This window comes from Sphaerodactylus townsendi, linkage group LG13 (assembly GCF_021028975.2).
Source record: "Sphaerodactylus townsendi isolate TG3544 linkage group LG13, MPM_Stown_v2.3, whole genome shotgun sequence".
Taxonomy (NCBI): Eukaryota; Metazoa; Chordata; class Lepidosauria; order Squamata; family Sphaerodactylidae; genus Sphaerodactylus; species Sphaerodactylus townsendi.
This window is the reverse complement of record NC_059437.1, coordinates 49,933,002-49,957,150: the sequence shown is the minus strand read 5'-3', so window position 1 is coordinate 49,957,150 and position 24,149 is coordinate 49,933,002. Positions and strand designations below refer to the sequence as shown.

The 24,149-nt window shown below is 46.7% G+C and overlaps 1 protein-coding gene across 17 annotated transcripts in view; it reads right to left on the bottom strand.

Annotated features, from left to right (window-relative positions):
• Positions 1-24,149, bottom strand: part of RIMBP2 (RIMS binding protein 2) — a 223,087-nt gene that overhangs the window by 78,358 nt on the left and 120,580 nt on the right. For all 17 annotated transcript variants that reach the window (XM_048514169.1, XM_048514168.1, XM_048514171.1 and 14 more), the window contains exons 3-6: positions 23,391-23,480; positions 17,401-17,523; positions 7,058-7,162; positions 3,989-4,039 (exon numbers count right to left, since the gene is read on the bottom strand). In XM_048514169.1, the coding sequence (XP_048370126.1) occupies positions 3,989-4,039; positions 7,058-7,159 (153 nt within the window). In that variant the 5' untranslated portion in view covers positions 7,160-7,162; positions 17,401-17,523; positions 23,391-23,480. The remainder of the gene's footprint in view (positions 1-3,988; positions 4,040-7,057; positions 7,163-17,400; positions 17,524-23,390; positions 23,481-24,149) is intronic.

The following is a 24,149-nucleotide window of genomic DNA, read 5'->3' as shown; positions in this document are numbered from 1 at the left end:
GCCTCAGTAGGCAGTGCGGCAGTGCAGGAGGCGCACGCGGCCACAGGAGCGCACTGCCTTCTGGGGTGCTTCCCTGTTTCCCGCCCTGTGAAAGGGCAGGAAACTGGGGAGCGCCGCAAAAGGCAATGCGCTCCTGCTGACGGCGTGCGCAGCTTCCCAAGCTTTGCCAAGCACTGCCTTCTGGGGCGCTTCCCTGAAACAGGGAAGCGCCCCAGAAGGCAGTGCGGCAGCGCAGGAGGCGCACGCGGCTGCAAGAGCGCAGGAGGCGCACGCGGCCACAGGAGCGCAGGAGGCGCACGCGGCTGTAGGAGCGCATTGCCTAATCGGGACAATTTTAAAACCCCACGGGACACATTGCGGAAAAGCGTGAGTGTCCCGCCAAAAGTGGGACGGTTGGTCACCTTAGTCAAGCCTGGACAGATATCTATTAGGGAAGTATAGCTTGTCAAAGAGGTTCAATTCAAGGTTGGGCAAACACCTGCCACGGCAGGAGACCTTCCACTAGCAGCACCTGTTGCCCACCACAGAGCTGCTGTGAGGGGAAAAAATAAATAAAAAACCACCAGCTTCACACACAGCCTGACTTCACTTCCAGGCAAAACCAGAAGTCACATTGCTCTAGGAATCACCTGAAACTCTTTGGTAAAACTATAGAGTTTCTAAACAGTTCCTAGAGCTGCTGTACCTCACTTCCAGGTTTCCCCCAGAAGTGATATAGCAGTCACACATGATATTGTGGGCCTCCCACGTCCCTGCCCCACACCTCTCTCTGGTTGCCCGGCAACTCTAGACACGGGTTGTGGTAATACTCGGAAAGAAACAGGCCGCTATGTTTGTTTTGTAAGAGGAAAACTAATTGACTCCGTCAGCCTTTCTTGTGGATTAATGACCGGTTCAGAGGAATGGAAAGCACAAAGGAACAGCCTCTCGGGTCGATGCAACGGAGCCAGCCATTAATCCCTAGGAAATGCCCAGCCTCAAAGATCATAATTGATATTAGGAGTTGTTAATGATGCCAGCGAAGGAGTATGGATTTTTCACTTCTGTAAGCACTAGTTGCATAGACAGGGCAATTAATGGGCTTTGAACAAACCAGGAAGATTATTGGACTTGACCCTCAAGGTTCTGTGCAGTTTGATGACCTAGTTTATCGCTCAGCTTAAAAATCCCCCTTTTGCAACACACCGAAACCAAGACAGCCTAACACAGGGGTCTGCAACCTGCGGCTCTTCAGATGGCCAATCGGCCATGCTGGCAGGGGCTGATGGGATTTGTAGTCCATGAACATCTGAAGAGCCGCAGGTTGCAGACCACTGGCTAACAAACAAACAAACAAACAAACAAACAAACAAACAATAAATAAATAAATAAATAAATAAATAAATAAATAAAGCATGGCCTAACGCCCAGCACAACCTGGTTTCAATTCCCCCTTGCTGATAAAAGGAGATAAAAATGCTAGGATGGTGCAGCCGGGTCTCTTCCTCTGATAGGGACTGTTTCGAAATATCTTATATACTCACGTGTAAGTCTACTTTTTCAGCCCATCTTTTGTGCTGAAAAAGTCCCCCTCGACTTATATGCGAGTGAGGGTCCCACTTAATTCTTGTATGGTGTTCCCCCTCTCCCGTCTTCGCTCTCCTCTGCTTTTTTCTCTGCCTCCCCCATTTCAGCCACTTTCTCAGCTTCCTTCTCTGCTTCGCTCTCCTCTGCCTTCTTCTCTGCCTTCCCGCTTTCAGCTGCTTTCTCTGCCTCTGCCTTCTTCTGGGCGGTGACCGGCCCCTGGCTCTCAGCGGGTGACAGCCAGTCGACCTGGGTGAGCTGGATAAGCTGCGGGATGGAGAGGTCGGTGGCAGAGACCTTGGGATTGGTGAGATGGGGGGTCAGTGGCAGAGACCCCCAAATAGTGCCTGACTATATCCATTTTATTTTTGAAATTTACCAGTAGCTGCTGCATTTCCCACCCTAGACTTATACTTGAGTCAATAAGTTTTCCCAGTTTTTTGTGGTAAAATTAAGTGCCTCGACTTATATTCAGGTCGACTTATACATGAGTATATACGGTAGGTTTCTATGCCTCCCCACCCCCACAACTGTACACCTTAAAGAAATTAACACACATAATGGGATGGGTTTTTTTAAAAATAAAAAAAGGTCTGCAGCCCTCACACTACATTGGAATAACCACACATAGTCTGTCCCAGATAAAGATGTTAGTACAGTCAGTTGAGGTGCAGCGGTTGAGAAAATTGTATGCTTCCGTATTAAAATAAAATCCCCAAATGAGAACTATTCATTTTTACCTGCTGCCTTTGTAAAAAACCATTACTTTGTGCATTATTGAGCATGGGGCTTTGAGACAAGAGTGGTTACAACTCACTGAATGACTATCATCAAAGTTTCAAACGGATAGGGAGGAGCAAGGCAACTTAGGCACTAGGACTCAGGCAGAGCATTCTACAGCAAAGAAGGTCCGGCAAGCTGAGTTCTACAGCGGAGGAATATACAGTCTACTATCACCTTGTGATGAGACAGAGTATATAAACCTGCAGCATTTTTTACACGATTCTGTCCATTGAGGGTTTCCCCAAAGGGTACTGAGATTGGCAGTTGGTGACGCTGGGAATTTGCTCAAGATAACCAGTCTCCCTTGCAATACCAAAGGGAGAAGGAAAGACTACAAAAACATTGACCTTGCAAAAGACAACTTTTGCCTCTTTTTTTCTGGCTGATGGGCCACCACAAGAGAAGGCCATTTTCCTCAACTTTAATGGCCCTCAACAGAGCTTTACAATATTATTTTAATCTGCTCAGACTAGTTTTATGACAGTTGGTTGAACCTGCTACAATGGATTCCAATGAACTTGAATGCATCAATTTTACTGCCCAATTTTTTTCCCCATTTCTTTTCATGTGCTTGAAGGGTGATAGATGGCGTTTCTCATATAACCAAACTGAAGGTTTTAAATTGTTTAATCTCCTGCCTTGTGACTATTTAATATATCAAATGGAAATACATTGATACATTATTAAAACTTCTGGTCGGGTACCCTTTTGAGAGCTGAACTGGGCAAGACACAAGCAACTAGATTTTCAGACCAGCTTGATTTTAAACAAAAGCTCAGGTGCATACAGTTTGGATCGGGGCTATGACAAAGGACATTTAGCTGTTCCCCTTCCGCCATACCACCTTATGGCTAGACATGAACTCTCCTTTCCCTTCCCGTCAAACTGATATTAGGTCCAATAAGGAAAAGAGAGACAGGTGTAAGAAGATCCGTTCAGGCACCATGTCTCTCGTCTGCTTGCGCCCCGAGATACTCGAGAAATGGTGGCTTCACGAACAAAACCCACTACTTCAGTGGTGGGATCCAAAAATTTTAGTAACAGGTTCCCATGGTGGTGGGATTCAAACTGTGGCGTAGCGCCAATGGGGCTGGGCAGGGTATGACGGGGGCGTGGCCGGGCATTCTGGGGGCGGGGCATTCCTGGGCGGGGCTGTGGCAAGGATGCAGCTGCTGCGCCAGTCCTTGGGTGAGAAACGAATGCATGCAGGCGCAGGCTGCCACGCACGCTGGTGCACCTCCTGTTAGACTGCTTCAAGTTCTGTGCGCTACTGCTGAGAGGAGGGGCGCAACTAAGCAAAAATCACGTGGCAAAATCACCAATTAGTAACCCCCTCTCGGCGCACACAAATAATTAGTAACCTACTCTCGGGAATCTGTGAGAACCTGCTGGATCCCACCTCTGCACTACTTGCTAGAAGGAGTCATCTTGAATCACCACCTTAAAAAAACAAACCTTTACAACACACCAGAACTAATATAGCAAAACAAGCAAAGAAACCATGGTCATAGCACCCTGGTTAGAATTCCCCTTCAGTGATCAATCAGGTTGATTAATCAGTTGATTAATCTACCAGTTAACTGAACTGGAGCTTGCGGCTTTAGCAAACTCAAACAATGAAACCCATTCTCAGCCAGCTTACCTCTAGCAGCTGAACTGCGCCCTCATGTTCCTTCTTAGCTTCAACCTGAGCCTGGGAGAGACATGGGAAAAAGGGTAGAGAAGAAGAAATGCACACCACGTTCCATTACTCGAAAATAAAAGCATAACAACAGATCTTCATAAGCATCACCATCTTTAACGTTATTAGACTCAGAGCAAGGCATACTGGTGCCCTGACCTCAACGATCTCATGAAATCTCAGAAGCTAAGCAGGGTTGGCCCTGGTTAATACTTGGATGGTAGACCGCCAGGGAAGACAAGGGTCTCTGTGCAGAGGCAGGCAACGTGTGTTAGTTTTTTGCCTTGAAAACCCTGCCAGGTTGCCATAAGTTGGAAGGAAGGGAGGGAGGGAGGAAAGGAGGAAGGGAGGAAGAGAGGAAGGAAAGGAGGGAGGGAGGGAGGGAGGGAGAGAGGGAGGGAGGGAGGGAGGAAGGAAGGAAGGAAGGAAGGAAGGAAGGAAGGAAGGAAGGAAGGAAGGAAGGAAGGAAGGAAGGAAGGAAGGAAGGAAGGAAGGAAGGAAGGAAGGGAGGGAGGGAGGGAGGGAGGGAGGATGGAAGGGAGGGAGGGAGGGAGGGAGGGAGGGAGGAAGGGTGGAAGGAAGGAAGGAAGGAAGGAAGGAAGGAAGGAAGGAAGGAAGGAAGGAAGGAAGGAAGGAAGGAAGGAAGGAAGGAAGGAAGGAAGGAAGGAAGGAAGGAAGGAAGGAAGGGAAAATAGAGATATGTTTACAGGCAAAGACACAAAGTAGAATAGAGAGCCAAACACATGGCCCCTTCCACACATGCAGAATAATGCACTTTCAATCCACTTTCAAAGCACTTTGAAGCTGGATTGTACTGTGCGGAATAGCAAAATCCACTTGCAAACCATTGTGAAAGTGGATTGAATGTGCATTATTCTACATGTGTGGAAGGGGCCACAGATAGTGCTAGAATCGGGCTCTGTGCCCAAGCAAAGGCTAGACCTGGAAGCATTTATAAAACGAAAGGACTGACTTGGAGGAACCATAGTGGTATTGGCGGGGGGAAGGGGGGGATCTTGCCCTGAGGACGTCTACTCTGCAGCCACACAAATTTTGTATACTAAGATGTTCCTTATTAGAGTCCCATATGATGCAAAGAACTCTCTCTTAGTCACCTTCCCAAAGAAATAGATGCTGTAGGCTTCCTTTTGAACCTCTGCGGGGGGGGGGGGGGGGTTAAGAAGGCGAAAAGTATCTTTTCCTGCAGCCAAGGCAAGCTTATTTCCTGTGTTAGACTATTAAGCCTTCTCTTGCAGCATCTGATAAAAGCAAAATATCCCCCAAACAAAATTGGTCTACAGCATGCAAACAATGCTTTTGGCAGGTAATAAGAAGCCTCGGCCTTATCTCTCGGTGTGAGTTTAATAAGAGTAACAAAAATCTTTCCAGAACGCAAGCACACAATAATGAGGCGGAAAACAATACTGGAATTATCTGCTGCTGACGCCGCTGCAGATCTAGGAACACGCATCAAACTTCGCTATCTTATCATATCCTGTTATTAGTATCTTGGTTGGGGGGGGGGGGGCGGGCAATATTCTCTTTTCTGTGATTGATAGGCTGGATAGCAGCAGCCCTGGACAGGAGAAAGGATTTATATATCCTGAAAAAGGATTGTGCTCTCCAGGGGTGAAGATGAGAATTATTAGCTGTGTTTACAGGAAACATGGTGTCAGAATCTCATAACACAGCTAGCAGGCAGAGAGACAAATTCGACATCAGCCTTTATGGTTGAGACCTATATTACTGTGTCAGGATCTGGCCGAATGAGGGAAGGAGTCACAGATTATACTAGGTGAGCTAGTAGGGCACCATATTGAAAGATGGTATCTTGTGACATTTATTTTCATGGTACGCTTGACTGTGATAGTTAAATTTTGTTAGCTGTTTCAAGCACTGTGGCATACAGGTCTTAATAATACAGGCATAAATTGCAGCCCCCAGTGGGACAATCCAGGATTATTCTACCCCATCCGAGTAATGCATGAAACGACTCCAGGAGCACAGTCCTAACTTGTTCGAGCCTCACCAAGGGTAATGAGATTTACTCTCTGAGATGCACGTATCGGTTGGTGAGCTTCGTGGACTCAGCTACAGATGACAAGTTCTATTCATTCTTAACTACAAATTTGTCTTCTGGAATTGCTTTCTAATGGAGGAGGAGATGGGAAGAGTGAAAAACCATCACCTTTTCCTCGACTGCCAATTTCTCACTGGAAAAAAATATCTTTGAGCTGCTTCTGCCCACACTGAAGAAAACTTATTGGAATGCGTATTCCCCCCCCCCCCCAACAACCGGGAGTGACGTCGCTTTTGCCAGTGAGAAGAAAAGCCGGGGAGTAATGGGTTAAAAAAAAAACCCCATCACCTCTCCCTTGAAAAAGCAATACCTGCTGCTACATTTGCCAAATAAAATAATGTTGCTTAGCATGGGGGGGGGGGGAGGGGAGGTAATGTGTACCTGGGCTTTAAACAAAATCTACCCAAATCTTTCTTCTGCGTCTTTGATTGAAAGCTTCAGTTGCTGGAGAGAGTTTTTTCCCCTTTAAATGTAGCAATAGATAAGACTCGGTTGTTTCTGTGATCAGTCACTGCCTTTTGTGAGGCCTTTAGGCCCCTTCCGCACATGCAGAATAATGCACTTTCAATCCACTTCCACAATTGTTTGCAAGTGGATTTTGCTATTCTGCACAGTCAAATCCAGCTACAAAGTGCATTGATGAAAGTGGATTGAAAGCGCATTATTCTGCATGTGCGGAAGGGGCCTGAGACTGCCAGCATCTCTCCAAAGTCTCAGGTGCACATTGCCTTGGTCCTTTTGCCTGGAGATGTCAGGGACTGGATCCTGGGGCCTTCTGCGTGTCAATCAGCCCCTCCCCCCAGTTTTTACTGCTGCCTGGGGACGTAGGGAGCATCTGGCAATAACCTCAGAAGCGGAGTGCATGGATCTGCAGTGCTAAGCCTGACCGAGTCCCACCCACTCGCCCCGCGGCTTCGCTTCCTGGCTCCTCCCGCCCGCTCGTGGCTCACCTGCTGCAGGAGTTCAATTTCCTGCTGCTTTGTGTTGAGAACAGCCAAGGCTTGCTCATGCTCCAACTCCAGCTGTTGCCGCCGTTCAGCAGCCTCTCGCATATGCTGTTCAGTGAGAAAGAAAAGCAACGCATTAAAGCCGCGCAAACGCCACCTGCCTCCTTCCAAAGGCCGGGGTGCTGAAGCAGAGGAGCACCTCGCGAGTCTTTAAGGGGAAGAACCTTTGGAGTGGCGCTAAGCTGACCTAGCGATGCAGGAGCAGATAGGGGAGGAAGCAGGGGTCACTGAAGGACCACGAGGTGAAACGAAGAAGTCTGCACCCACTGGTGGAAGAGAACAACAAGAGAGTTCCGTCGGCCCTTTCCACACAAACCTTTTAAAACGTTTTGAGGCGGGAAATGAAACTTCATGGAGGGGGTGCATGGAAGAAGAAGAAGACTTTATTTACAGTCAATGACCAAATATATTACACATCTCCAAAATATCTACAACAAAACAAGAATGCAGATCTCTCTCCCGTATTCCAGCACTATCCATCTATATATCATTATACTTTGTAGACACACCAAAGAAGCATAAAATTACTAGACAAAACAAAAATATCTAAGGGGGATGCCATATTCAGATCACTTTTTTCTTTTTCATAAGGAATAGACAGAATTTTGCTACCCACTTAGTAATATTCTCCTTCTTATCTTGTAATAGTTTTTCACAACAAACTTTATCAGAACAATATGTCACATTGTGTGGTAGATGTGACAGGCATTTTTTCCTTGCCTCCTCATAAAGGGGACACTTTAATAACATATGCTCTATAGTTTCTACAGAATTCAGAGAGCAAGAACATAACCTTGCAGCACAAGGTATCTTTTGATATTTCCCTTCTAAGACAGCAGAAGGTGGTGGTGGTGGGGGGGTATGTGTGCATGGAGGTCCGCATTGTTTCCTGCATTGTTTCTCCACCTTTGGCTCTGAAAACGTTTTACTTCCAGCCTCAAAACATTTTCAGTGAATGCCCTTTAAAAACGATTCTTTGGGCTGAAATGTTTTCAAAACTGCTTCACTGCTGTGCGGTTTCTTTAAGATATTTCCTGAGCCTCTCGGCCATCCCCGAATTTTCTCCTTGGTGTCATTTTGTGAGCTCACTCTCTGTCCCCCCTCGACTGTGCATTTCAACATTTCTGTGTTTTTGTTATTTTGGGAGTCTAATCTTCAAGACGTCGATTATACAAAGTATGAAGAAGCACAGCAGGACGCAGGGAAGTATGGAAGCATCGATTCTTCGACTAGGGGAGCCAGCATGGTGTGGTGGTTAAGAGCAGGTGGATTCTAATCTGGAGAACCGGGTTTGATTCCCCACTCCTCCATCTGATTGGCAGAGGCTTATCTGGTGAACCTGATGTGTTTCTGCACTCCTACATTCCTGCTGGGTGACCTTGGAGCAGCAGTGGTGTAGGAGGTTAAGAGCTCGTGTATCTAATCTGGAGGAACCGGGTTTGATTCCCAGCTCTGCCGCCTGAGCTGTGGAGGCTTATCTGGGGAATTCAGATTAGCCTGTACACTCCCACACACGCCAGCTGGGTGACCTTGGGCTAGTCACAGCTTCTTGGAGCTCTCTCAGCCCCACCTACCTCACAGGGTGTTTGTTGTAAGGGGGGAAGGGCAAGGAGATTGCATACCCCCTTTGAGTCTCCTGCAGGAGAGAAAGAGGGGATATAAATCCAAAACTACTACTACTACTACTACTACTACTACTACTACTACTACTACTACTACTACTACTACTACTCTTCTTCTTCTTCTTCTTCTTCTTCTTCTTCTTCTTCTTCTTCTTCTTCTTCTTCTTCTTCTTCTTCTTCTTCTTCTTCTTCTAAAAAAAGGAGTCCCTCGTAATGGCAGCCATGAATCGTTTCCAGGGCATGAATGCAGACAGAAGTGGGGGGGGGGAACTGAAAATGTATTACAACCGTCTTAAAAATAGTTGAGGAGATTTGTGTGGAAAGGGTCATTGTTTTGTTGGCAGGGCTGCAAACGCCCCCCGTCAGGTGTGCGCACGGTATATCACCAATGCACAGGAGCGAATATATGGAAAACACCTCCTGCACAAAAAGAATTGTTGTTGGAATGACATTAAGATTGCATTTGGGTTGGTTTGTTTCTCAGAGTGCTCTCATCGATGCACACAAGGGGGTTCAAAACATCCAGGGAGAAAGATGCAAATGAATAGCAGGCGCTGGCAGCTGCCGCTAATGGACCGTGATCCAATTAAGGAATTAGTTTTCGAATGACTCCAAGCACGAAGGAAGACGGGGCCACAGGCCCGGAGAGGCACGCTGAACTGATCAGAGGCCAGAGGCTCATCCCTGACTCCAGAGCAGCAACGGTGTTACTCCGCTGCAGCAAGAATAAACTGGGGCCCTTCAGCATTTTTATCGTAACGCCGGCATTTTGGGACTGGAGCTTATACAGTCAGATGTCGACCGCTGAGCAACCAATATATGTGCACCTGACGAAAATGGGCTCTAGGTCACAAAGACAGATGCCAGAATAAAAACTCGCTTTCTTCAAGACGCTCTAAGAATCCTGTTCATCATCCTAAATTGAGGCCTCCTTCTGACCCAGAGTCCTTTGGCTCAGATCTCATATCCTGAACGTGTTGTGGGAGCTACTGGATTTGTGCCGATCTGATTCTTGGCATCTACCTGACTTGCATCTGTCTGATTCTTGGCTAAGGTGACCAGATGGTCACCTTTGTAAACTGGGATGGGCGGGTAGGCGGGCGGCCGCACACACAGCCGCAGGAGCACACTGCCTTCTGGGGCGCTCCCGTTTCCCACCCTGTGACAGGGCAGGAAACCAGGAGCGCCCCAGAAGGCAGTGCGCTCCTGTGGCCATGTGCATGGGAGGCTGCCGCACTACCTTCTGGGGCATGCCCCAGAAGGCAGTGCGGCAGCCTTCCAAAAATCGGGACACTTCAAAAACCCCGAAGGACGCGGGACAAATTGTTTTAAGGCGGGACTGTCCCGCCAAAAGCAGGACGTCTGGTCACTGTATTCTTGGCTGTTATGGGTTTTCCAGGCTGTGTGGCATAGTGTGATCCCGTGTGGTCCAGTGGTCTACCGCCAATGGGGACATGGAGTATCCCATGTCCCCATATGCATGCCATTTGATTACATGGGGGGCGCCGGTGCCTGGTGGCTCCCTCCAAGCTGCTCAGGTGGTCACCGCAGCCACAGGCTGGATCCTGCACTCCCCGGCCTCTGTGCTGACAGGAAGACCAGCTGTAGCCACGGCGCCCGCCTGAGTTGCCCACCGCCAAGCTTTAAGTGGGGTGCAAGGGGGGGTGTCTCAGGAAGCTAAGGTGGGGGGGTCATGTCTCAGGTGCCATTTTGGACTGGTACGCCTCTGCCGTGGTCTCATAGTTTTTGTTCCTAACATTTTGCCTGCATCTACGACTGGCATCTTCAGAGGCAAGCCACAGTAAAATGTGTTATATGTTACTGTGATGTACCTCTGAAGATGCCAGCTGTAGATGAAGGTGAAATATTACAAACAGAAACTGCCAGACGGCCACACAGCCTGGAAAACCCACAACAGCCAGTTTATTCCAGCTGTGAGAGCCTTCAGCAAAACATATCCGATACTTCCTTCAAAATTCCAAGCTCCTCATGCCTAATATATATCCTACGGTGTATCTTTACATAGCTGAATGCTTTTCATTTCGAATGTCTGCAGACGCACAGCGCGTTCTTAAATAAATCACTTTGTTTATCTGTTTTTTTCCCTCAAGGACCTAGGGTTGTTCAAGCTCTTAAAGACACATCATGCATTGTATAGTACAAGCAGAGGTGGCGGGGTAAGATAAACGCAGCAAACGTGCGGTGCAGTCTTGAGCAAATTTGCTCAGAGGGAAGTCCACTCAACTCAAAGGGGCTTACTCGCGAGCAGGGGTGCTTAGAATGGCCCCCTAAAAGGCAACCGGCACAGAACAGATGCTGGGCAAAAACTAACATCAGCAATGGGAAGGGAACCAAAGATGTTCACCTTCTTGTTTTCAAAGAAAGAGTGGGCGGATGGTGCTCTGGTGTGAAATCTGGAATGAATGAGTCTTGCTCATGACTCACACCAGAACTGTGAGGTCATCTGGTTTCTGGACTCTAGTGGTGATGGCGGGTGGGGTGGACAGAAAACAAATGCCCACATGGTGGGTAGAGGGAACAGCTAGTGCGTCAAGGGAACTATGAGCAAGATTTGAGTCCAGTAGCTCCTTAAAGACTAATAGGAGTTTCAGAGTATAAGTTTTTGAGAGTCAAAGTTACCTTCATCAGATATCAGTGATCTTTGATTTGCAAAAACTTATACTCTCGAAACCTTGATGATCTTTTAGCTGCTAAATGCTCTCAGATCTTGCTCTCCCACTGCAGACTAACATGGCTACCCATATGGAACTGTGAGAAATAAGCAAGTAAATAATTAAAGGCTCCTGTGAGCTCCAAAACACCCACCCAAATAGAAAGCTTCTGCTGTGCCTCTGTGTGAGTCCCTGATGCTGCTGTAAATTTCGTTGTGCGTGCACAATGACAATAAAATGCTTATGCTTATGCTTATGCTTATGCTTATGCTTAGGGATGCCTCTTTCAAACCAGCCTTCTTTGGAGCCTTGTCTTTGCATTTCAAGTAAAGGACATGCTGCGGTATCCCTGCCCTCGGAATGGAAGGCCCGTTGAATCTCTGCGTGAGTACGCTTTCTTCAAATCAAACCTCTGCCTAGGTGGGTCTTTGCGTTTTGAAGGAGTAAATGAGCCAATGGCAGCTGATGCAGAGATACTGTGGAATGACAACTCTTGGAAAGAAAAGACTATTCAGTTTGTGCTTGAGTCGTTGATCCAAACCACGACTGAAAACTCTGAGCAATCCCACCTTTCAATCAGGATCTGGATCGGTAACTCATGCAGAGAGACAGTGAGCAGGCTCGCATGACAACAGGTGAAGACTTACACTTTTTCAGGTATAATAGAGAACTGGGCCTCCAATTCAGTTAAAGAAAAAAGAGTCCCAGCTATGCTTCAATAACCAGAAGTTTAGGAGAGAGCTGAAGGGACCATTCAGCTTCTCAGAGTCAACAATTCATCCCTCCAACCCATGAGCTACCTACAGCCTTTGCAGGCATGCTAGTGAAAAGCCTGGCATATGTTTTTCCTCGCCCATGTTTGCCATGTTTTCTTCTCTTCTAAATATTTTAATCAGTTGCGAAACATGCCTATGGAAGACCTGACTAATTGTTGCCAATTTTACAGTGCGCAACAGGGGGATGGGGTGGTAAGCATTTCTTATGACACAACAGGGACCGATATTCGTCTTGAAAAAACTCTGGAATTAGCTACCCAAAGCTGCAGGTAACTTTTATTCTGCCCCTCTTTGAAAGACTAAAATAGGAATCAAAAGTAGCTGGGCTTGCATCGTGAATCATTTTCGCAAAGGGCAGGGGAGCAAGCGGGAGAGGAGAGGGCTTGTCGTGCTTAAATCAAAAGGCGCAGTCGCTTCATCCGCCTTTGTTCCTCCTGAAAGGACACCCTGTGCTTCCGTTTTGGTGGCCAAACAAAGCGGAGCTTCTGCGGCAGCATTTGAACTTTTGCCGTGTTGTTCTCAAAGAGGCCACGGGAGCTGGCAAAACAGAACAAAGCCCAGAAAAGAGCGAAGTTCCGGCAAAACGCCATGTGACATTTTTATAAAAAAAGCTTTTTAGCCTGGCATTCATTACAGACAGACGTTAAAACCAGCTCTTGGGCACATCTTGGTATGTTCTGCAGACTCACTTGGTTGCACAATAAAGGCAGGATTTGGCAGTTAACTGGCTCTTCTGTTTTCATCCTTTTGGGAAAGAAAATCTGGCCCAGATGTCAAACTACCTAGAAGAAGAGTTTGGATTTATACCCCACCTTGCTCTCTTGCAAGGAGACTTAAGGTGGCTTACAAGCTCCTTTCCCTTCCTCTTTCCACAACAGACACCTTGTAAGGTAGGTGGGGCTGACAGAGTTCAAAGAGCTGTAACTAGCCCAAGCATAAGCATAAGCATTTTATTGTCATTGTGCACACACAACGAAATTTACAGCAGCATTCCTCGATGCGCACAATTTCAGACTCCTACCCCATCCTCCACCCATCCCTACACAGCCCCAAACACATCAACATGAAGCACGAAGATCACCTGGCAGGAATGTAGAAATGCGGAAACACATCTGGTTCACCAGGTAAGTCTCAGCCACTCAGGTGGAGGAGTGGGGAATCAAACCCGGTTCTCCAGATTAGAATCTATCTGCTTTTAACCACTACACCATGCTGGCTCTCAATGGATAGCCTAGTTATCACTCAGTTTTTAAACAACACCCCTGCAAAGTTGATTAGGCTGAGACCCAAGAGTCACCAAATGAGCTTCATGACTCAGTGGATATTCAAACCTCGGTCTTTCAAGAACCTTGGCCTTATTTTTAAAACCCCTGATATTTATAGCCAGCCGCTGACATGAGCTGTGACTCAGATGGCTTTTTGAATGTCGCTGTCCTGTTTTGGAAAGGGAACTGGGGCACAGCACACAAAAAAATGTTGCAAATCTATTTCCACACTCGGCCGTGGCGATCGAAAATCCTGTCATCCACTCAGTGGACATGCTCTGGATGCTGTGGGAATGATGGGAAGGAAGACAAACTGCAGACGAGCATCACGGGGGCACGATCTATTCTCCTTGAGAAGTTATATTTAACTTTTCAGAGAGAGTTAAGCCGGGTCAGCACATTTCAGCCCCGGTTCTCCTGCCAAGTCATTACATTCCGGCGCAACGAAAGGAAGAATGAAAATGGCTCCTATTCCATGTAGAAGTAAGGCCTGCTTTTTTCCCCCTTGTCAATCCATTTCGGAAACGGAAAACCGGCAAAAATAAAAATGCCAATGCTTTTCTGGTGAGGTTATAAGAAGTTATACAGGGCTATGTGCGCAGGCCTCCTGTTCCTTTATGGTTCCAGGATTGTTCCACGCTGTGTTCCGCACCTCTTCAATTCTGGTCTGACTTGAAGAATGCCTGATTATTAATGCAGGAATTGGAGTAATTGGTCACAGCTGTCTGTTCTCCTTCCGCTCGCTTGCATCTTCTCCCTTCTGTGGCACCAAAACATCAATCTGCAAGACAGTGCTGGGCTGCTGAAGCCGCCGTAGGTCAAGCTGTATCAAGGTGTTTTACGGATGCATGGTCAGACCAGGGGATTATCTTCTCTAGCATCCCATCTCACACAGTGGCCAACCAGTTCCTCAGGTGGTCCAGAAGAACATCAGGAGAACCCTGCTGGATCAGGCCAAGGCCTTCAAAAGAACATCAGAAGAACCCTGCTGGATCATCTAATCCAGCATCCTGCCTCAGGCAGTGGCCAATCAGTTTCTCTGGAGGTTTAACTGCAGGACGTAGAGGTCAAGGCCTTCATAAGAACCACAGAAGAGCCCTGCTGGATCAACCAAGTGAACCATCTAGTCCAGCATCCTGTCTCAAGCAGTGGCCAATCAGTTTCTCTGGAGGTTTAACTGCAGGACATAGAGGCCAAAGCCTTAAGAACATAAGAACATAAGAATTAGCCTGCTGGATCAGACCAAAGTCCATCTAGTCCAGCTCTCTGCTACTCGCAGTGGCCCACCAGGTGCCCTTGGGAGCTCACATGCAGGATGTGAAAGCAATGGCCTTCTGCGACTGTTGCTCCCGAGCACCTGGTCTGCTAAGGCACTTGCAATCTCAGATCAAAGAGGATCAAGATTGGTAGCCATAGATCGACTTCTCCTCCATAAATCTGTCCAAGCCCTTTTTAAAGCTATCCAGGTTAGTGGCCATCACCACCTCCTGTGGCAGCATATTCCAAACACCAATCACACCTTCATAAGAACATCAGAAGAGCCCTCTGGGTCAGACCAGTGGTCCACTGAGTTCAGCAACCTGCCTCATATACTGGCCAACCCCTTCCTCTGGAAGTCCAGCAATAGAGCACAGAGGCTGAGATCTTACCCTGATGTTGCCTCCTGGCAACGGGATCCAGAAGTTGACTTCCTTTGAACGTGGAGATTTCCATAAATGCTCTTGTGTATTGCTAAGATGTTGCAGAAAAAGCATCTTGAACATCACTTTGAGATTGCTGTCTGGACTGTTTATCGCGGTAGTTCCGCACTGGCAATTGGGCAGATTACTGCCAAGGGAGCATAGATGGCTTTTAAAAGGTGTGAAAGTTGGACAGTGAAGAGAGCTGACAAGACGAAAGTAGACTCCTTTGAAGTGTGGGGTTGGGGAGAGTGTCATGGATACCATAGATCACCCCTCCCCCAAAAAATACAAAACCCAAAAAAGTGGGTTCTAGATCAAATCAAGCCTGAACTGTCCCTAGAAGCTAAAATGGCTAAGCTGAAGCTATCATACTTTGGTCACATCAGGAGAAGTCAAGAGTGTTGGAAGTGAAGGACTTAACACTGTTATGCTGTTTCCTGCCTCAACCTACAGAGGGAGTTTTACTAGAGAGCTAGTGGCTAGATCGGACCTACGGATTTGACACCTTTACTCTATCATGCTGGTTCTATCCCGTTGATGTTAGACTGATACTCTCAGGGACTTTCTTTCTCCCGGCTTCTTCCTCGACCCCTTCTCACTTCTTTTTCCTACCATGCCTAGAGAGAGGATGGATGCTCCTTGCATCCATCTCCATCCAGCTAGATTAGGATAGCATAGTGACTCTCTCTACCTACCTTTCTATCCAGAATGGAGTTCACTAATAAATACTCTTTTTATTAGACTAGAAACTACAACTGACTCCGACTTTCTTTTGTGCAAGCTTGCCGCACATTGGGATCCATCACACACGCACACACACGAGGTAAGGGCTTCTGCTGTGTTCTAGCCACCCGTGCCGCTCTGCTAACTACGATAAGGGATAATCTCCAACTACCAGGATCACTTATCCCAACAAAGAGCTGCTGGAAAAGACAATAATGCTAAGAAAAATTGGATGCAGCAGGAAAAGAGGAAGACTCCACAGGAGATGGGTTGACTCTATAAAGGAAGTCGCAGCCCTTAGCTTGCAAGATCTGATTTCGGTTGTTAATGATAGGATGTTTTGGAGGCCACTGAGTCATAGGGTCGCCGTGAGTCGGAAACTACTTGTCATGAGTCAGAAACGACTTGGCCACAGGACATCTCACGGATACGATCAAAAGTGCTTTTTAGCTAATGCATATACTTGTACATTTGCAAGAAAATATTTTGAAACAATAAGTCCTCTTAAAAAGCATCCTGTTAAACAGAACTTCTGCTTGCAATGCGTGAAAAGCTACTATCAGAGTTATTAATAACCTCATTCCCTGTCGGTACCTCCTAGAGCAGCCATTTCTGGCTATGGAGCAGCAGTGGCGTAGTGGCTAAGAGCAGTGGCTAAGAGCAGGTGCACTCTGATCTGGAGGAACCGGGTTTGATTCCCAGCTCTGCCGCTTGAGTTGTGGAGGCTTATCTGGGGAATTCAGATTAGCCTGTGCACTCCCACACACGCCAGCTGGGTGACCTTGGGCTAGTCACAGCTTCTCGGACCTCTCTCAGCCCCACCCAGAGGTGGGATCCAACCAGTTCTCACCACTTCTCTAGAAGTGGTTACTAATTTTTTCTGAGTGCCAAGAAGGGGTTACTAAAGCAACCTCCCTGCCCAATAGGGACTGGAAGTGCGTGTATGAGACGACGCCACTGTTTGAATCCCACCACCATCGGAACCTGTTATTAAAATGTTTTGATTCCACCACTGGCCCCACCTACCTCACAGGGTGTTTGTTGTGAGGGGGGAAGGGCAAGGAGATTGTAAGTCCCTTTGAGTCTCCTATAGGAGAGAAAGGGGGATATAAATCCAAAATCCTCCTCCTCCTCCTCCTCCTCCTTATGGTGGGTTATCCAGGCTGTGTGACCGTGGTCTGGTGGACCTTGTTCCTAACATTTCACCTGCATCTGTGGCTGGCATCTTCAGAGGTATATCACAGAGGGAAGTCTGTTACACACTGTTAGGAGCAAGATCTACCAGACCACGGCCACACAGCCCAGAAAACCCACCAGAACCAGTTGAATCTGGCTGTGAAAGCCTTCAACAATACATTTCTGGTTATATCCACTGCCTGGTATCAGATATCCAAAGGTGTCCACTGACTCAAAAAGTTTGGGGACCCCTAAACTAGAGCACTCGGCAGATTTCATACATCCCCATAATGAATACTGTAACCACAAAAAAGCATTCATATCATTTGTATCACGTGTTCATATTTTCCGCCCACTCATCTCAACCTACCTTCAGGACCTGCTCTAAGTTCTCCAGTTTGGCTTGGAGCTGGTGTTTCCGCTTCACAGCCAAATTGCGTCCTTTGGTCACTGTCGCGAGGGCTCTTTTAAGCTGATCATAGTCTGCTTTCACCTAAACAACGACACAAGAGAAGCCACCAGATAAAGCATATCCTTCCAAGAGATCGTATACCCAGGCAGGAGTTCTTTGGTTTTAATACTTCCCAGAATGAATTTCCAGAAAGGATTTAATTATCATCCAGAAATCTTTGGGACAGTTTGGTCTCTCATGCACCTGAGGGCCTTATGTGCTTGGTGGAGGAATGGACATGCGCATGGTCTTACTCTGCACAGAGAAGGAAAGGTGTCACATGGTTATTAGACTTAATGGCACTGTCTGAATATCACCAATAACTAGTGGACTCTGTCAGTGCCATCAGTAATAATGACTAGGGCTATATTTCAGATTCTTAGGAACACAGGAAAACTGTGGTATATGATGCTGAACAAGGGGCCTGAAAAATTAAATAAGAAGGAAATGCAACTTTCTGGCTTCACCAGTCTCATTACACATTGGGGCAAACCTAATGTGACCAGATTGTCTCCTTTGTAAACCAGGACCCCTGCACGCAGCTGCAGGAGCGCACTGCCTTTTGGGGCGCTCCCCGGTTTCGCACTGCCTTCTGGGGCGCTCCTCTGTTTCCTGCCCTGTGACAGGGCAGGAAACCGGGAAGCGCCCCAAAGGCAGTGCAATCCTGCGGCCACGTGCGCAGGAGGCTGCCGCACTGCCTTCTGGGGTGCTCCCCTGTTTCCCATCCTGTGACAGGGCAGGAAAAGGGGAGCGCCCCAGAAGGCAGTGCGGCAGCTTTCCAAAAATCGGGACAGTTCAACAAACCCGCGGGACGTGGGACAAATTGGTTTAAGGCGGGACTGTCCCGCCAAAAGCGGGACGTCTGGTCACCTTAGGCAAACCCTAAGGTAATTCCAGACACTCAAACTCCAAAGCCCGAGCCGCCAGTGTGCTGTTGATCTCCCTGCTCCACAGTTGAATAAGTTATGTACAAATGAGAAATTAGGCCCAGCTGCTTGAACTGCATAATTCCCATAATTCGGGGGAGGGTTTTTTTTGGTCACTTAACGTATGCTATCTTGGTTGCAGAAGTTTCTTTTTATGCACCCACAAGTACGATCTTAAGTAGTACTGTTGAGAAATTTTCTTAACTCCCATGTAGCCAATTTCTCCCTGAAATCCAACAATCCATTTGTCTTCAACTGTTGAGGAATTTGGAGTCGGTTTCCCCCGAATTCGGTTTTAATCAAAGAGAAATTTGAAGACTGGGGTAGGAAAGGAGGTTCTGCAAAATTTCTGAATTCCACTCTGCGGATGCACAGAGGCAAGCAGCGTCTTCCCTTCTGTTCGAGTCCCCCCCGTGATGGTCACATTAAACTGAAGAACTGAACTGAACTTACAAAAGGATGCACTAATTTCTTGGCCAACAGAAATGGAAGAGAAATGAAAAAGAAGTGTGTCTTTTGAAAGAGAAAAAAAAGAATAACATTCAATGGCTGTATCTAGAAAAGGGAATTTAACAGTGCTAAGCATAAGCCATGTGACATCGCCACCTTCACCACCTACGGTTTCTACGCCAAGTTACATTTCTCGTATCTTTGCTGTGCCAGTAATGAAAGGCTCAGTCAAGATCTAAAAATAGCCAAGTCTCCCACGCGTGTGTACGTGTATGCGCCATCAATCACAGCTAACTTATGGCGACTTCAAAGGGTTTTCAAGGCAAGAGACGTTCAGAGGTGGTTTGCCACTGCCTGTCTCCACGTGGGCCGAGAGAGCTCTGAGACTGGCCCAAGATGATCCAGTAGGCATCATGTGGAGGAGCGGGGAATCAAACCTAGCTCACCAGATTAGAGTCTGCTGCTCTTAGCCACTACATCCACGCTGGCTGTTGGTTCTCCCATAGGGATGAGCAAATGTTCCCTATTTGGTCTTCGTTTAACACTTGTCAGTACCTCCTATAGCAGCCATTTGATATTTTTGTTAACTGCTGTTTAATATTTTTGTTAACTGCTGTTTATAAATGTCAAGTTTGTAGACTGTATATTTCATTGTGCATGATTTCTCACAATACTAGAACCAATACTCTTTCTCCAAATACTAGAACCAGGGGGCATTCATTGAAAATGCTGGGGGGAAGAATTAGGACTAATAAAAAGAAACACTTCTTCACGCAATGTGTGATTGGTGTTTGGAATATGCTGCCACAGGAGGTGGTGACGGCCGCTAACCTGGATAGCTTTAAAAAGGGTTTGGACAGATTTATGGAGGAGAAGTCGATCTATGGCTACCAATCTTGATCCTCCTTGATCTCAGATTGCAAATGCCTTAGCAGACCAGGTGCTCAGGAGCAGCAGCAGCAGAAGGCCATTGCTTTCACCTCCTGCATGTGAGCTCCCAAAGGCACCTGGTGGGCCACTGCGAGTAGCAGAGTGCTGGACTAGATGGACTCTGGTCTGATCTAGCAGGCTAGTTCTTATGTTCTTATTTGATATGCAAGTTACACATACAGTGTGCAGCAATTACAGTTTCAATACATGCTACTTCACAAAGGCTGTTGAAAAATCTTTATATTTTACACGGAAGATTCAGTGCGGGGTAAGAGGAAACAGCCTGACAAATTAAAGAATCACAGCTTTGGCTCCCGCAGAGAGGAAGCTTGAACTGAAATGGGGATGCCGAAGCTGCAACGGCGGTGAGGAGAAATTCAAAACCATCCTTTCTCCTGAGGCCAAGTGTTGCTTTCATTTATCCCTCCTGCAAAGAGTATCTGGATTCCGCCTGGGGATTGTAGCCAGACTCAATTATATTTGGCCAGGAAACCTAAGAGAGAATTGGTGTGAATGTAGACCTCCCTCCCTGCCTTCTAAAAGGAGGATGAGGATTTGGTGAGTTGCCTTGTAGGTCAACAGATTGGAAAGCAGGCTGTGTCTTTTTTCCTGATACACACAAGCAGACAAGATTCCTTTTGAAGTCCACGGGCCTTTGAAAATGTGCCTGAATTCCCGTGCTCTTGAAAACAGTCATTATAATGTTTGCATAAACAGTGAGACGCTAAAAAAGATGCTTTGGTGTCATTTCAGAAAACATCCTGATAGAACACAGGTGTACCCCGGTGCTTTTAAAGACAGGTTATCAACTGAGCCTATTGCTTCTAGTAGGGAGCAGCTGGAATCCCAAAACTCCTAGTACGGAAGGGGAGATGCCCCACTCCCTGGTCTCTGGTCCTTGTGCCCCCCACTGTGCTAAGCAGTAGTGGGAAATTTTAAAAAAACTACAGTGACAAATGGGGTGAATCGTCACTCCTGGTAAAAACCAGACGTTACATAAAATAGCTCTAGGAACTGGCAGAAACTCTATGGTTTTACCATAAGTTTCCAGCAATTCCTACAGCCATCTTTATAACTTCCTTTTTTTTCATCAGAAGAGACACGGGATCACAGCTGGCATTGTGTGCCCCCCCCCCCCCGCAACCCTGCCTGGAGCCCTCCTACTGATTGCCTCGCCACCCTGGTAGGAGCTGATGCGGCCATTTTTGTTTTTTTCTAGAGTTTGGTTGCTGCTGTTACTATTGGTTTCGGCTCACTTCCTCTTTGTCACCACCATTGTGGTTGCCGATCTGTTGGGGTTTTCTACGTGAGTTAAATACCGCTAATGCAAAAATAACATTGACATGTCTTAATTTTGATGAGAAAAATTCAAATAGATAAAGAAAATGGCATGGTATAGTCCAATCTTGTCAAATCTTGGAAGCTAAGTTGGAATGCTTCTTGGAAGGGAGACCATCAAGGATGGCTCCACACTGGAATGCAGTGGCAAACCACCTCTGTTTCTCACTTGCCTTGCTGGGGTCTCCATAAGTCTTGGATTGCAGACCACCAAGGATGGCTCTGAGGAAGCTAAGTAGGGATGCTTCTTGGAAAAGAGTTCACCAAGGATGGCTCTGCAGAGGAAGCTAAGTAGGGATGCTTCTTGGAAAAGAAATCACTAAGGATGGCTCTGCAGAGGACAGCTGTGGCAAACCACCTGTTTCTCACTTGCCTTGCTGGAGTCTCCATAAGTCTTGGATTGCAGACCCCCAAGGATGGCTCTGCAGAGGAAGCTACGTAGGGATGCTTCTTGGAAAAGAGATCACCAAGGATGGCTCTGCAGAGGAAGGCAGTGGCAAACCACCTCTGTTTCTCACTGCCTTGCTGGGGTCTCCATAAGTCTTGGATTGCAGACCCCCAAGGATGGCTCTGCAGAGGAAGCTAAGTAGGGATGCCTCTTGGAAAAGAGATCACCAAGGATGGCTCTGCAGAGGACAGCTGTGGCAAACCACCTCTGCTTCTCACTTGCCTTGAAAACACCTTGCTGGGATCACCAAAAGTTGGTTGCAACTTGACGGCAATGTACACAGACATATTGTCACACAAACACACACACACACACTCTAATTTTTTATCTTCTTTAGTCCAAAACTGATTGATAAATGAACAATGGAAATCAATTTATGTTACATATATTATAACTAATTCAAATTGATTTTTTAAAAACCTGATGGTTTCCACCGATTTCGTTTTATTTCACCCTAGATATCATTTTCTGTACTGTATTAAAAGTTTTCCCGTTTATATGTGAAAACTTTCTAGAGTTCACATGGGGCTAGAAAAAAGATATTCCGCGGGGATTACCATCCCTCCGCCTTTATCTGAACACCAATTATTTCCAGCCTGACTTAGACAAGAGAAAAAGAGAGTTCAGAGAACACCCTTCAGAGTACATGTAATTAAGAGATCCGATAATGAATTTTCCTCTTTTAATCACAGCTATCAGTGAGCAGTTTATGAAATCTGGTTGAGAAAGGGGACTGTTAACTTGCATTATCAAACACCTCCCTTTATTCTCAGATCTTCTTGATATGCTCTAATGAAGCCCCAATCTTGTTACAGGGGCCTGTGAATTCTGCAAAGCCATCTCAGCTTTGACCTTAAACACATATTAACCTATGTTGGGACAAGAATATTTTAAAACAACAAATACATATGTTAAGAAATCCTTGCCAACAGAAAACTAATGCCCAGTGTGGTGTAGTGGTTAAGAGCAGCGGACTCTAATCTGGAGAACGGGGCTTGATTCCCCACTCTTCCACGTAGAGCCTGCGCGGGCCAGTCAAAGTTCTCTCCAAACTCTCTCAGCCCCACCTGCCTTGCAAGGTGTCTGTTGTGGGGAGAGGAAGGGAAAGGAGTTTGTAAGCCACTTTGAGACTCCTTATGGATGAGAAAAGGAGGATACAAATCCAAAACTCTTCTTCTCTGTTAATGCTCTCACACTAACCTACCCCAGCAGGTTGTGTCAAGGGTGAAATAGGGAAGGAAGACAATGGATGTTGCAGGATAAAAATGCCCTAGGCTCATTCCGCACATGCAGAATAATGCACTTTGAAACTGCTTTCAGTGTTCTTTGAAGCTGTGCGGAATGGCAAAACCCATTTGCAAACAGTTGTGAAAGTGGTTTGAAAATGCATTATTTTGCATGTGCGGAAGGGGCCCTAGGCAAACAGACAACAGTTCATCCTAGGTAAGTAAGCCAACTTTAGGCCACCTTGCTTAGGTTACAGCACTTTTCCACCGCAAATGCACTAGATAGATACCTTGCTTGCTCTAGGGCATAGAGACAACAAGAGGAAGAAGAAAAAGAAGGATTTGGCTTTATACCCCACAAGGAGTCTCTAAACGGCTTACAAACTCCTCCCCTTCCTCTCCCCACAGCAAAAACTCTGTGAGGTAGGTGAAACTGAGAGAGTTCTGAGAGACTAGGCCAAGGTCACCCAGCAGGCTCCATGTGGAGGAGTGGGGAAGCAAACCCGGTTCTCCAGATTAGATTCCACCTACTTCACCACACTGGGTCTCAGAGAATGTCAGAATGGTTTTCTCTGCCCATCGAGAGGTTACCTGGTCATATTGCAATGCCTTGTGGGATACGCTGGCATATTGGAGGCTCAACTAAATCTTGCCAGGCGAAGCATCTTTCAGTTCATTTTCCTAGAACATAAAAAGGGATTATTAAAGCGCATGTTGAAAGACCGTGGGGTGCAGTGGTTAGCAGCATGAGGCATTTGTGGAAGAAATCTTAATTGTCAGGCAGGTGGATTCTTGGTAAGCGAATCTGTAGCTGCTGTTTATGGAATTACAGCTCTCAGGAAGTTCATCAAAGAAAAAGAGAATGAAAATTAAGGTAGCTTAAATATGTAGCATAGATCTCCATGTTAAATTCCCGCAGATGTGAGAAGCCCATTTTAAAATCCCCAAAACAATGCAATTTTTTTTTAAAAAATGGCATTTCTGCTTGGGAGGTGTCTTTAGAACTAAAACCGAAAACTGTCACAAAAATAGGGTTGCCAATTCTGGGTTGAGAAGTTCCTGGAGACCTGTGGGCCATGTTTGAGGACAGTGGGGCGTTGGGAGGGGTGGGACCTCTAGTTGGCTATAAAGCCATAAAGTTCCCCTTCTAGGCTGCCATTTTTGCCAGGGGAAGTGTTCTCTATAGTCCAGAGATTACTTGTAATTCTAGGACATCTCCAGCTCCTAACTGGAAGGGGGCAACTTAGCACAGAAGTGATCTTACACCTGGGGCCTCAGGCAAAACTTCCACCTGTGCCCCATAACCAAGCTCTGGTCACAAGACAAAACCTCTTTGAACCCATAGGCTGC